General features: G+C 47.6%; 2 protein-coding genes and 1 non-coding gene across 3 annotated transcripts; 1 reads left to right on the top strand and 2 right to left on the bottom strand.

Annotated features, from left to right (window-relative positions):
* Positions 1–1,459: 1,459 nt before the first annotated feature.
* Positions 1,460–4,357, bottom strand: EV420DRAFT_1701746 (uncharacterized protein; the record flags this gene model as incomplete). Its single annotated transcript, XM_060479503.1, has 3 exons — positions 1,460–2,798; positions 2,876–3,921; positions 3,974–4,357. The coding sequence occupies 3 exons, from the start codon at positions 4,355–4,357 to the stop codon at positions 1,466–1,468; spliced, it is 2,763 nt and encodes a 920-aa protein (XP_060328038.1). The 3' UTR covers positions 1,460–1,465.
* A 3,026-nt stretch (positions 4,358–7,383) lies between these two features.
* On the bottom strand, positions 7,384–8,397 carry EV420DRAFT_1559454 (uncharacterized protein). Its single transcript, XM_060473783.1, has 3 exons — positions 8,149–8,397; positions 7,814–8,091; positions 7,384–7,763 (listed from the first exon to the last, which is right to left on the bottom strand). The coding sequence occupies exons 1-3, from the start codon at positions 8,282–8,284 to the stop codon at positions 7,503–7,505; spliced, it is 675 nt and encodes a 224-aa protein (XP_060328037.1). The 5' UTR covers positions 8,285–8,397; the 3' UTR covers positions 7,384–7,502.
* Positions 8,398–8,494: 97 nt separating this feature from the next.
* Positions 8,495–8,585, top strand: EV420DRAFT_t181. Its single transcript has one exon. It is a non-coding gene; the product is annotated as a tRNA-Gly (tRNA).
* The last annotated feature ends 5,309 nt before the right edge of the window (positions 8,586–13,894 follow it).

Raw genomic sequence — 13,894 nt, 5'->3', positions numbered from 1 at the left:
ATGTGGAGGCGATGCATGCATTCCACCTGTGATACAGGTGATGGGGGCCAGGGCCTCATTTCAGGAGGCTGTATTCCCCTTCGACATTCAAATTCACCCCTCATAGGCCAGTCTTACACATTTGTAGCAGTGTCCTATGCCTCAGACCTTAGGAATCCCCCTGTGCAACAGTGTGAATGGTTGTGAAGGCAGTCTGCTAGTTTCGCCCGAAATACAGGCGACCAGAGGGAGGGAGGGGTCTTTTTCAAAAGGTATATCCCCCTTCCATGCTCGCATTCACCTCCCATAGGCCAGTATTATGCCTCTGGCATCGGCCCACACATATATGTAGTTAGCGCATAACTGAGAGTATACGACAAGCCAAACACTTCTACATACACTTCAATAGGATGAATTCATGGTTGAATTCTTAATCTACATTGTTTATAAGTTGGCAGTCTTTGGAAGTCATCGAACATCAGTGAATATCCCTGATATTGAAATCTGATTATATGACAGGCAACAGAATTCTACAAACTTTTTAATTGCATGAATTTGTGTCCAATGATGAGTATACATTGTGAATAATATTATACAACTATTCAAGTACGCACTCGCCTACCATTCAGACCTATGAAATCCCCCTGGAGCACTCTGTGAAGTCGATGTGCAGGCTTCGCCCGAAATGCGGGCGATAGATGGGGGATGTCTTTTTTATTGGTCTTTTCAGCTTGCATTAGCCTTCCATAGACCAGTATTACATTTCTATAGTGGTTGCCCACCCCTCTGACTGAGGGAATCCTCATCCGCAACCCTAGAGGGGATTTCATTAACTTGAATAAGTTGAAATAACGTATATTTCACTTGTTAACAAGTATACGGATATTTGAATCAGGTGAATTTGTGTTCAATCATGAAATTACATAGCCGATGGCACTCTACAACTGTTCAAACACGCATACACCGGAATCTGACTCTGCACAATCTCATTAAGTGGAATAATCGATGTTTTGCTTTAGATAACAGTCACGTGAGCCTTGTTCATGATTCACGATGGATGTGAGTCATTGTATATGTGAAGAAGGCAATATTCCACATAGAACAAGGTTCCCCAAGAGTTGAAGAAGCATGTATGGACATCTCCTAGCTTCTGCAACTGTCCGAAGACAATGTGTAAGTTCCGCCCAAAATGTGGGCGATAGATGGAGGGAGTCTTTTCAGTTACATTCCCTACTCATGTCAGCCTTCTGTAGGCCAGTCTTACACTCCTGTGACAGTTGCCTACCCCAGAGCTAAGGAATCTCCCTGAAGAACTGTGTGAGGGAGATGTGCAGGTGTCACCCAAAATGCAGGCGACAGATGGTGGCAATTAGCTTAACCCGCCCTGCAAGAAACATATCGCATTCTTCGCACTGTAACATTTTTGTATCAGTTTAAAGACAGAACGTATCATATTTTATATCTTTCACTATCTGGCATATTCCTCCTACTCCTCCTCCTCCTCCTCCTCCTCCTCCTCGTCATCATCATCATCATTGTATGCTTCATCACCCTCATTCTCTTCACCCTCATTTTCTTCATTCTCCTCCACCTCATCTCTATCCGAAGGTGGGCTTGCAGGATGTAAAGTATTGGTTCGAATGCCCAGAACTGGACTTGTCGCATTATCGAAACGGAGCTTCTTCACGTATTTAGGATTTACTGCTATCCTAATAGCGCGTTGATCACTGTTGAGTTGCCTGTTTGAAACTGGCCAATATACACAGGAGTTTGATCCTTTTTTGTAATCCACCTGACGTTCTTTCTGAGTGTAGGGGAACCATATCCAGTCTCTCATCTCTTTCTGGACTTGATTAACCACAGTCTTTGCACTCTCTGCATCAGTAATGCGATCTCTGTAGTTTCCAAAAGCTACCCAGCCTTGATTGGTGCGATATCCCTGCGCTGCTTTGGATAATTTGATGTCAGCATGAGGAAAGGTCAGCTTGATAGTCTGTATCCAAGCTGCTGGACGAGGATCCACCCAGACAGCATCAAAGTAGGCACCAAGGTTGAGATCATGGAATGTGTCTGTGGTGAACAGGCTACGATTGTCTTGTGCCACCTTACAATATGCAGCGCCCTGGTTTCGCCGGCTTCCAATCGATTGCATGACACCACAGATAGTGTCATTAATAATTTTCGCCAATGTATCTGGCATGCTGGTGCTCTCCTCCTCAGGTTCATCAATCTCTGATAAGGATAGGTCTTCTCCAATATCATACGGCTGATTGTTCACTGGGTATTCCAGAATTGCAATGCGTCCTTCAGGAATGGCAGATGTAGCTGCAGGGTGTGTTGGCCCTTTGCGTCCTGGAATGTAATTCGGATGTGGCTGACGAGTATTTGGCTGTCTAGCAGACACTAGCTCGTTTAAGGAGTGGCCATCCAGGAAATATTTCCATGTTTCATGCTTGAGAACAGTCCACGTTCCCTTTTGAAAGCGAGGACACGATGTATCAGGGGGTAGAGCAATATTCCGTATCCACACAGCTCCATCCCAGATAACAGGGGCCTTTATCTGACCATTGTCATCAGTGCGCGGCTTCAGCAGAGGGTACGAGCCAATGTCTGGATCCTTATGAACCTCAGCGCAGCAGAGCACTAAATCTTCATCTGCTCCCCATGGTTGATCAAATGCCAATGTCGCATTGAAGCACCAGATGACATAGAGTGTTGCACCTGCTGCTTCTAACTTGCTCCACATTTTCTCCTGGCCCCTGGTTGTTTGCAAGGCAAGGACTTGACCGTATGCCTTAGCACGGTAAAATTTGTAACCCCTATATGCAGCATAAAAGGGAAAGAAAAGGCGGGAAATAAGTTTCTGTTTGCCTTTCCCTGAAAACTGAATGCTTACCAAACAACTTTGCGATCATGCAGTGTTAACAACTGGTGAACTGCGCCTCCAGTAATATTCTGGAAAACTGCATGTGCTGCTGCGTATGGAACCCTAGCTTCAATTCTTGTGACTATATCCATGTCTTCCGCAGCTGAAGCAAGGACATCACAAGATGTTTGTATAAACTCTGGCACTGAACCGTCAGAGCGATTGGCCTTCCTGAAGAAGACATGTGATGGCTTAAGATAAATGGCGTTCTTGACAGAAGATGCATGTGCGACCAGAGCCTTGTCTGAGGTATAGACTTGTATGAAGACTGCCTGGTGATTCCCTGCACCATGATGATAGCTTATGCGACAGCCTGAAGCCTCTCCTAAAAGGGCAAATGGCTGTCTCTGGTATCCCTTGAAGTCATGTGTAGCCAGAACACTCGACTGTTCCTGAGGAATATCAAGAGCACGGGTGATGAAGGTGGCATGCTGAGATGTTCTTGGGAGAACAGCTGCACCATGTTGGCCTATTTCCAAAGCGGTGTCAATGTAGAGAATGTCGCCAAGTGCAGCATCCGGAGGAATAATGTCTCCCATGAACTGTTCCAGACATTGTTCAGAGGATTCGAGGAATGACAAGTCATTGACACGATGCCTATTCAATTCCTTCAGGCCCCTGCGTTCAATGTAGTACAGAGCATTCTTTGCCCATGGTTCGCCATCAGGCCCATTGAGATGGTCTAGAAGCTTGTCTAGGAATGGACCCGTGGCATGCTCAGGAAGATTTAAGCGGTGAACATGAGCGCCTTTTTTAGAGTGACGTGATGGATTCGCTCGGTGTAAAGCAGACTCCCAATTGCTAGGCCGTTCATGACTGCTAAGAGGGTCTGCATAGCGATGAGCAACAGTGACAGCCGCATAAAGGTGGGCACATTCTTCATCTGTCAGCAGTGAGTTTCCCCTGCCACGATAGTAGGCTTGTGGGAACATAATGCATATTTTTGAGTTGGTTCCAAACTCAAGAATACAGCTATTAGGGATGAGATGTGGTTTTGTGCAAACATCTTCAGGTGTCTATCACGGATATGAGCATATAATGAAATTAGAAAGAAATGAAAAGATTTACTTGAAAATCATAGCGAAAATGAACCTCTTTTGATAGATTTGAGATAAAATCACGGGAAATGGCTGGAAGTCTGGCTTCGCCAAAATAAGGTGTATGAGTGTAGATGCCAAGGAGGGAGTCAAAGTCCTTATAGAGATCACACGTTTGGAGGCGACCTGCATGTGAACCTGTCATTAAATTGATCCCCAACGTCTCTTCTTTCTGGGTGCCCTTGATTGCAACCTCAGTGAAAAGATTCATGCAACCAGATTCATCCAACTCTTCCACAAGAGGAACCGGTTGTCGAGCTCCCACTCCAGAAAGGTATAAACTTTGCAGAAGATCAACGTATTCAGGAAGACTGTAGACATGCTCAGGTGGAATACCGTTCATCCACTGGGACATATTGTGAGAGAAATGTGGGAAAGAAATTGGGAGACAGAGGCAGTTAACTTATACTATTGGTCTTTGTACTTGTTTGTACTTGTCTCCAAAGCTTTGTTCAATATCTAGTTTTGGTTAAACAGGCATCACATGAGGAATATAAACTGGGCAGAAGATGCACATCACCTTCACACACTTGGTGAGCCTTATAAATTCATATACATGCTTATTCAACTCTTGTAGAACCTCATTCTATATGAAATCGTGAAAAATCTTTCGGTCTCATATAGGTGCAGTATGGATCGGGTGCGGAGCAACTTTGCAGTGGTTCAATAATTAGGGATACAATGAATATATGTGAAGAAGGCAACATTTCATATTGGACAAGGTTTCACAAGAGTTCTATAAACAAGAATGGTGATTCCTAAGCTTCAGGAACTGTGTGAAAGTGGTGTATGAGTTTCGCCCAAAATGTGGGCGACAGAGGGAGGGGGTCCTTTTCAGTGGCCTTTCCCACTCGCATTCGCCTTATGTAGGCCAGTCTTACGTTTCTGTAACCATGGCATACCTCTGAGAGATAAGGAATCCCCCATGCACAACTCTGTGAAGCCGGTCTGCAGGCGTCGCTCGAATTGTGGGCGACAGTGGAAGGCAGTCTTTTCACTCACCTTCCCCACACATATTCACCTCTCTCTCACCTGTCTTACAGATCTGTAGTGGTGGCCTACTCCTTAGACCTAATCAATCCCTCCATGCAATTGTCTGAAGGTGGTGTGCAAGTGTCGCCCAAAATCCAGGCAACAGATGGAGGGAGTCTTTTTCACTTGCCTTCTCCACTCATATTCACCTCCCTCTCGCCTGTCTTACAGATGTATAGTAGAGGCCTACTCCTTAGACCTAAGGAATCCTCCCACACAATTGTCTGAGGGCGATGACTCAAGTCATATGATCTGTTGGTCTTGGTCCAACACAGCCACATGATCCAGAATGAATAGCGGCATCTATGGGCCACCAGATACGATGACTTGCTCCAAGAGGCTATATCTGCAGATGCTCTTGTCCCAGCTCTATCTGCTTTGGTTTAGTGATGTAGAATGGTTGTCCTAGTGTTTTAGGGGTCAGGGGATTCGAATCTGCTGTCTGATTTGTGATCCGAGGTCACCGGGGCCCGTGGGAAGCGTTCGGAGATTTTATTGATTTTCTGTTAAAGCTCACTTTCTCTTTCTAAAACTCATTTGAATGGCAAGACTTAGTTTTACAGTGTGTCCTAGTGTTTTCAAGGTCTAGGAATTCAAATCCGCTGTCCGCTTTTTAATCGGACATTGCCTAGGCATGCGGGAGGCAATTGGATATTTTGATGATGATTTTATGTACATGTTTTCTTCTCCTTCTGCTCTTATTTATTGATGAGCCTAGTCATATTTATGTCTGCTACTGTTTCCTACTGTTTTACATATGGAGGTGGGAAAGGCCACTCAAAAAGACCCTCTCCCTCTGTCTCCCGCATTTTAGGGGGAAGCTTGTACATCGACTTCACAGAGTTTTGCGGGGGATTCATTCAGTCTGAAGAGTAGGGAACTGCCACAGCAGTGTAAGACTGGCATACAGAGCACAAATACAAATGGGGTAGGCCAGTAAAACCATCTGAAAAAGTCCCCCACTCTCTCTCGCCCACATTTTGGGCGACACCTGCACACTGCCTTCAGACAATTGTGTGGAGGGATTCCTTAGGTCTAAGGTGTGGGCCACTGCTACAGATCTGTAAGACAGGCCAAAGGGACATGAATACAAGTGGGGAAGGCCAGTGAAAAACACGCCCTCCCACTGTCGCCCACAATTCGGGCAAGACCTGCAGATGGGCTTCACGGAGTTGTGCAGGGGATTCTTTGCCTCTGAGGCATAGGCCACTATTGCAGAAGTGTAAGAGTGGCCTACAGAACATTAGCAGGAATGGGAAAGGCAACTGAAAAGGACCCCCTCCTTCTGTTGCTTGCATTTCAGGCAAAACATACACACCGCCTTCAAACAGTTCCTGACGCTTGGGAATCCCCATTCATGCCTATTGAATTATTGTCAATCCTTGTTCTATGTGAAATATGGCCCTATTCACATATATAAAGACTGATATTCATCATGAATCACTAACAAGACTAATATTACTGTTACCGACTAAAACATTCATTATTCCACTTAATGACATTGTCCAGAGTCGGATTCTGGTCTACATGAGTTCAAATTATTGTCAAATATCATTGACAAAGGAAATTCATGATTGAACACAAATCCATGTCATTCAAATGTCCGTAGACTTCTTCTGAAGCTGAATCGTTCTTAATCTACTTAACTAGAATTTGCAGAGCTGAATTCCATTCTATGTGAGTTCAAACAATTATAGAATATCACTAGCTATGCAAATTCATGCCATTCAAAAGACTGGCTTATGGAAGGCCAATCAAAGTGGCTGAAGCATCGGTGAAACAATGTGTGGGGTTGGTAGGGAGAGGCGAGTGAAACATCAAGGGCTGGATAGTGCATGGGCGATAAAATGTGTGTAGGGTTGGTGAGAGAATTGTCTAGGGTTCTTGTCAAGAGGCCAAACGGTCCATGGCACTCGACGGCCCGCCGACATCATCTTGTACTCAAAGCGCTGAGATGAAGGAGTCGACTGAGGCTGGATCTGGTACCATGGATGGATACAGGACAGTCCTCAGATTGTGGGAAGTAATTTCCATGCTCCAGATCAGCACCGAAAATCCTGATGAACATGGGGTAGAAAAGGAGGGGACACGAAGTGTCGGTCGAAGGAGAAGGCGTGCCGACAACGGACCGAGCCATCCACGTGGAAACCACGTGAACAAGACACGTCCTCTTTCATTTCTACTCCCATCTTCACTTCCCGTGTCTTTCCTCAAATTCCCTTGCTTCTCGCTCTTGCTATTCCTATGGTATCTCCAGGATGTATGATACAGATTGATATTTCAGTATGCCAACGGTAAAAGGGTGTTGAACGGGAATGATGGGCTGATGTTGCTGACATTCGGGTAAACTACAGTATGTATATACTACAACTTGAGTACAGTATTACGATGTACAGGGTAGGTAGATAAGTATACATGGACAGGGCTTATGATATGAAACAGGGCATGCAATTATGTGCTAAAGATGGTTACCTCCTCTCTGGATCACTATAGTGCCGAGGGGTCGATGGGGACGGTGGGTTCAGCGGTGGATAAGAAGAGGTAGTAGACAAGGAAGGTACAGCGGATGAAGAGGGTAACCCTGATGTGGAGGTAGACGGGATTGACGACTGAGCATAAGACGAGTATGTCGGGGAAGAGCGGGAATATGGGTAAGGCGAATATGGGGAGTACAGGGACTGATATGGAGGATTAAAAGGGGATCCGGGGCCAGTATACCTCCGAGGCGGCTGCGGTTGCGGTGGAGGCGGGGAGAACAGCGCTGACATCCGCCCAGGACCAGGAACGTCAGCGCTGCCCAGTTTTTTGGCTGTGGAGGCAGGGTGATGAATGGCGGTGGCCCAGGCTGGGGCTGAGTCTGGGATTGGGATTGAGTAAGCCGCTCGACGAGAGCCTCGAGATGCTCTACCCACACTTTGAGCTCATCATACTCGGCCTGAGTCACGTACTTTTCAGCCGGCTCGACGACGTTCCAGAGACATTTGCTCTGTTCGCCCCGCCTGATGCATGGCACACACGGCTGGTTCCTATCACATCTGATCTTGCGGCGTTTACACTCTAACCATCGCAAAATCAGTATTAGAATCAGAGTACTATCTCAATATACACACGCACCTGTGCAGCTCAGCGCCTGTCTCCGCCTCTTCTTCTTCTTCAGCTCGTCACCTCCACTCTTACCTCCCTCACCTTCACCATCACCAGTAGAAGAGGATGGGAGATACGGATGCAGCTCTCGAATGGAGGGCAGCATCTCTAGTCATCCTACATCATCGTCGTAGTATAAAAGAGAAAACCTGAAACGCTAAAATAGGCTTTTGGGGCTCATCTCCGGCATGATGTAATCCAGCCGTTCAAACAGATCTTGCTTCCATTATGAGCGATCGATTGTGGGATGATGCTGAAATGGAAGGACACCACTTCAGGGACGCATGGGAGGTGTTGTGCAAAGTCGTTAGCACCTACGCCGATGCTGAAACAGTTATCATGCTTGCCTTCCATAGTACTTTATGACTGCTGAGCAAGCGGTAGGGGTTCGACTCCCTTTTGGCGTATCGTTTCCTCTGAACCCTCTTTTTCATATCCTTTCCAGCAACTAAACCACCCCTGAGGGTGCCTGGCTCATGAGACACTTCCTTCTTTTGTCTTCTTCTCTTCCTCCACCACCGGATTCTCTCTTGTTCTGCTTAGCAACGTCTCATCTTAATGACCTCCGGTGGTACCTGCAAACAGAATTCTGGCTAATCTCCGGTATCTTACTCCGCGAGCCTCATGCTTCAGGGCAAAACCAACATGCCTCTTTCGTGCATGCACCACACATTCTCCTTCCCTCACACGAGTATCCTTGCAGTTAGCATGTTCATGCCACAAGGATATTTGCATATGCTAGTCTGGGCTGTCTTTGCTCCATTCTTTTTATATAGGTTATTCTTACTCCTATCATTGTTGCCTACATCTCAGTCATTAGCAATCCCACTGTGTGCTTCTGTGAAGTCTCTGTGCAAGTGTCGCCTGAAATCCAGGCGACAGATGGAGGGAGGCTTTTTCCATGACCTTTTTCTCACTTGATTTCACCTTCTGTATGCCGCTCTTACATTCCTAAAACAGTCGCCTATACCTCAGTCATAAGGAATCCCCCTGCACAATCCTACAACAGAATTCACGTCTCAGGGATCCAGTTAAGTCAATTAACACCTGTTCAGCTTCTTAACAAGTCTACAGATATTTGAATAATATGAATTTATATTCCCAGTGATATTCTATAATGATTTGAACTCATGTAGAATGGATTTCAGCTCTATGGATTCTGGTTACATTCAATAACACCCCTTCAGCTTGTTAACAAGTCTATGGGTATTTGTTCGAACTTGCCTTCAACTGTACAGATTCCAGTTAAGTCAAAGAGTGACTGTTCAATTTGCTCGATTATTGCAGTCTGGCTTTGCAAAGAACTTGGTCAGTTGATTGGACTTCAAACTAGAGTAGTCAGACATGAAGACGTCAATAGTACCCAGTGCTCAAAGCCAACAGACATAGTGAGATCAAGGTGAATAGGCAGGCTGCAGATAGGTGGAGACAACAAGCATTGCGTGAAACTATCTCTAGAGCTGGTGAGGAGGGGCCAATAGCAGGGCAAGTGATAGGCAAAGAGATCATCTAGGGTTGGATAAAGCATGGGCCAAATGACATCTAGGGTTGGTGAGGGGAGGTGAGAGAATCATCAAGGGCTGGATAATGCATGAGCGATAAAATGTGTGTAGGGTTGGTGAGAGAATTGTCTAGGGTTCTTATCGAGAGGCCAAGAAAGAAGTGTCCAGGGTTGGTGAAGAAAGGCGAGAGCGCTGTCCAGGGTTGGCCTCCAGGGGTGTAGGATTGAGCGAAAAAAACTCAACCCTAACGTCTAGGGTTGAAAAGTCTCCCCATAATAAAGCGACCCAATAGCGTTCTATGGACGCTACATCGACGACTGTTTAGCCATTGTTTATGCCGACTCAGAGTCGTCGGCGCTTAATATTATATCAAAGGTTAAATTTGACGGCTGCACGATAGAATGGGAAGCGAGCAATCACCACCATGAATTCCTAGACATGATGCTCTACATCGACGACAAAAACGCGATACAGCACATGCCTTACCGAAAGAGCCGCTCCCACCAAGAAAGAATCCCATGGGTTTCATTTCATCCGATCACGGTAAAACGTGGAACGTTCATCGGAGAAATGTCCCGTTTAGCAACGCTAAGTAGTGTACGCAAGCACTACAATGATGCAATTCAGACCTTAATTGGTTTGTACATCTCGCGGGGCTATCCTAGCGAATTAGTATATCGCTGGACTAGAGAGAACTTTACAGAACGATGGAATAGTCGAATTCGGGTGACACCGAAGGAAACGGAGGATAACGGCGTTCTAGTACTTAAGTCACAGTATAATACAGCATGGGACTACTTCTCTGCATGAGAATTAGGAGATACAATCATGAATACCTGGCGGACTCGTATCGCATCGATCGAACGCCTGGGGACAGTTCCCCGAGATAGTGCCGTTCCTCTACGGGCAGTATCCGGCTGGCAAGATCCCTTCCGAACTTTGTTTGGAAGTAAGATCCCCGGCTGGACCCTGCAGAGATTCCCGACATTAGAAAAATAGGTATCCTTAAACGACGAATGATCGTGTCCAAAAAACGGACACGTAACTTATTCGATATGACCAGTCTATGGAAAAAGATTGTTCTCTCTCCACCTCGACGAGGCCGAACTCGATTCGGATCATCAATCCTCCGTCCGAGGAGTCAGTCGCTAGCATCGACTCCACAGATCGGACAGGATATTGACCCGAACTATCCTCGTTGAAATGTATAAATCCAAGATACCCGGTTCGCTTAGATCGACATAAGTCGCGAGCGGCGGGAGGCTAAGAGTAGTTCGTTATAGCAAGCACGCTATCGCTAAGACCCGTTTCGGCGGCGAGCGGTGCCAATTTAGTGTGGCTAGATCTAAAACTCTACCATTATTTCTTACGCCCTAGATTCGCGGAGAGTCTGCGGCCGGTAGAGGGCTAATACGACAAGGGCCAGCAGGCCCCGAGGATAATACTCGTTCTCTAAACGCAGCGGCTGTAACCAGACGCTCTCGGTAGTACTTCTCTTTCGCTGTCTTCGACAGCTTACCTGGTACACGATTTATACATTATACAGGAAATTCTCGTCTGACTTCCTCGCTTAGTAACTTATTAATTATCGCATTCTTCGACGATAAATAGGCTGGTGTGTCCAGCTGGCGGGCTAACCCTAACCCTCTAGTAAGTTATAGCGTAGCAATACGCTGCGAATGCAACTTAAATGTTCTGATTAAATTATCTAGACGCTAACTCTAACCGAGTTAACCCGAACGCTAACCGGGCCTACGGCCCGAACCCTGGTTATCGGTCCGCTTAATAGCGAAATGACGCAGCCTCCTTGGAGGGCGGACCGTTTATTGGGAATTGACCCGCTCCTAGTACGCTTCGGCCGAAAGGGAGACCTCGGCTTCCGGTCCGAACACCGGTCGGCATCTCTCGGCCCGATCCGGCACATTAGTCATATGGTATGACTAATCGGATCATCAGTTAGTATTAGTCATTTAATCTTACTAATAAATAAAAGTGGTCCCACTTTTACTATTACTAATGTCGCACCATAATGGCGTGATTTGTTGCAATTCGCTTGGCGAGCGCTGCTGGTCCAATAGCAATTGACCCGCATAGTCTTGGCTTGCGCGATTAACGGTCCCTGAAGAGCTTTAAAAGCGAAACAGGTCGGGTTGGCTAATCCCCATCCCCTGTTGGACCTGCAACGCTCTACAAGCAACGCAACAAAGCCTCGGTGAGTGCTTGCTGTTGCCTACTACTCTTGCGAGCCTTCGGCTCGCACCCCCCTCCCAACGCGGCTTCGCCGCGAAGGTCGGGGGGCTAACCCTAACCGGAACAACCGGACCGAGTTGTCTATCCCTACGGGGGTAGTTTACGGGAATTAACCCACGCCCTGGGCCGCCCTTCGGGACCGCCTACAGGGAGGACCCGGACCGTGTGGACCGGCGGGCCGGGGATGGTCTAGACTCCGGAACACGTGACACGGAGTTTTCCCAGGCTACTGATCGGACCGTAATGATCCGATATCAGGTGAATCATATGGTATGACTCAACGGGCCGGGTCGGTAGTTCGGCTATTTAAGAGAGTAAGCACGATTACGCATTTAACCGCATAACCGGTCTAGGCCCGTCTGGACGGGTCTAATGACATCGCCGATGACGATATAAGATTAATATCGTACGATTATTGTCAGACCACTTCTAATAAGAAGCACGAGTCACAATAATCGCGCAATTCGAGCGCACGGACCCTGATGAGTATTTATACGAAATGGGTTGGCTTGGGGAATTTCCCCAGCCCATTGGTCCCGTCTCGTTGAGCCTACTAGCTCCGTACTCGCCTTCAACAGCCAAACCACCGCACCGCCGCCCTTTGTACGTCGGAACGATATGTTAAGTCCCCTACGACGTCTTCGGCACCCCTCCCTCCCGGGGGGGCCCCGCCGAAGAGTCGTAGGGTCCACCCTAACCCTAAGAAATGTCGTTGCGATGGGCGTATTCACCTGAGACACGGCGACAGCAGAAAATGGTCCTCAGCGACAGTAAAACCTGTCGCCGGTGGTACTGGTGGTTGTTCTACGGATGGAGAGGATGTCGTCGCCGTGCTTGATGAAGCAGAGAACATCAACCTTTCTTGTACAGGCGGATCAGATGGCTTGACCTGGCTTGCGACGGTGACGACGGCCGAAAAACAATAGCGAAGACCATATACACGGTCCTCACGGTTGCTTAGGGTAGTTATGGTCCTGTTGCAGTCGTCGTCGGCGCACTTGAAGCTCTAGAGAGGCTGATGTCGCAGTGAGATCGATGGAAGGCAGCGCCGTGAGTGAAAGACTGACGGCAACACGCCGACGACGACAGCTGTGGAAAGGTACCCCTCAGTAGATGTTAGTGGTAACGGAATGGGTGACGCAGTCGACGGGGCTTGAATCTCGAGCAGAAATGTCGTTGCTGTTAGAGATATCGCAGCCTTGGATAGCGAGACGGCAGCAACGACGGCATGACGACGACGACGATGACGATGACGAAAGCGGGAGAGTTTGCTTCTGCAGAAACTGAATTTTCGGATGATGGAAATGTGGTCCATAGTCTGCGGAATGTACGAGGAAAATCGGAGCCGTCGTCGTGGGTTGACCATGGGTGATCTGGAGCTTGTGGGAGGCGGCGGGCGTAAGACGACGACGGCGATGGCAGAAATGATTGGTACACGGCCTGGGAGACGTCCTTCTGACGTACGAACGGTCGCCGCGGTGCTCATTGACCTGGACAAAGTTGAGAAGGTGATAAAAAGCCGGTGGGGGTGCATGAGAGTGGTCGAATCGTAGGGTGAACTCGCGTTCGGAGGGGTAGATAGCCTGCAGATTAGAGACCTACATCCATTTCAATGCAGCCTAAGTCCTGGAAGAAGTCATAAGTTGTAGAACGAAAAAAATAGAAATGTACACGCACCAAAAATCCCCATCGACACCCACGTCGATTTTCGCAGTCCTGCCGCCTCATGGGCACTGAAAAACACATGCCAGGTTCAACCTGACATGCTCCCGGTCTTGCAGTATGCTCGCCTCGCCGCCAGAGAGCGAGTCGACGCGACGGAGGGTCATGGTAAGTGCCAAGTGGCAATTTTCCCGGACCTGCCAAATTTGGCGTCATATCCACGTGGCTGTTTGCTGTTCGCTACCGGTGATCTCGTGATGCAAGATCACGATGCGACTGCTCCCTCCCGGTGAGCAGCAGAG

The sequence above is a fragment of the Desarmillaria tabescens genome, assembly GCF_030435595.1.
Source record: "Desarmillaria tabescens strain CCBAS 213 chromosome Unknown EV420scaffold_31, whole genome shotgun sequence".
Classification (NCBI taxonomy): Eukaryota; Fungi; Basidiomycota; class Agaricomycetes; order Agaricales; family Physalacriaceae; genus Desarmillaria; species Desarmillaria tabescens.
The sequence above is the reverse complement of the archived record's forward strand: the minus strand, read 5'-3'. Positions and strand labels throughout refer to the sequence as shown.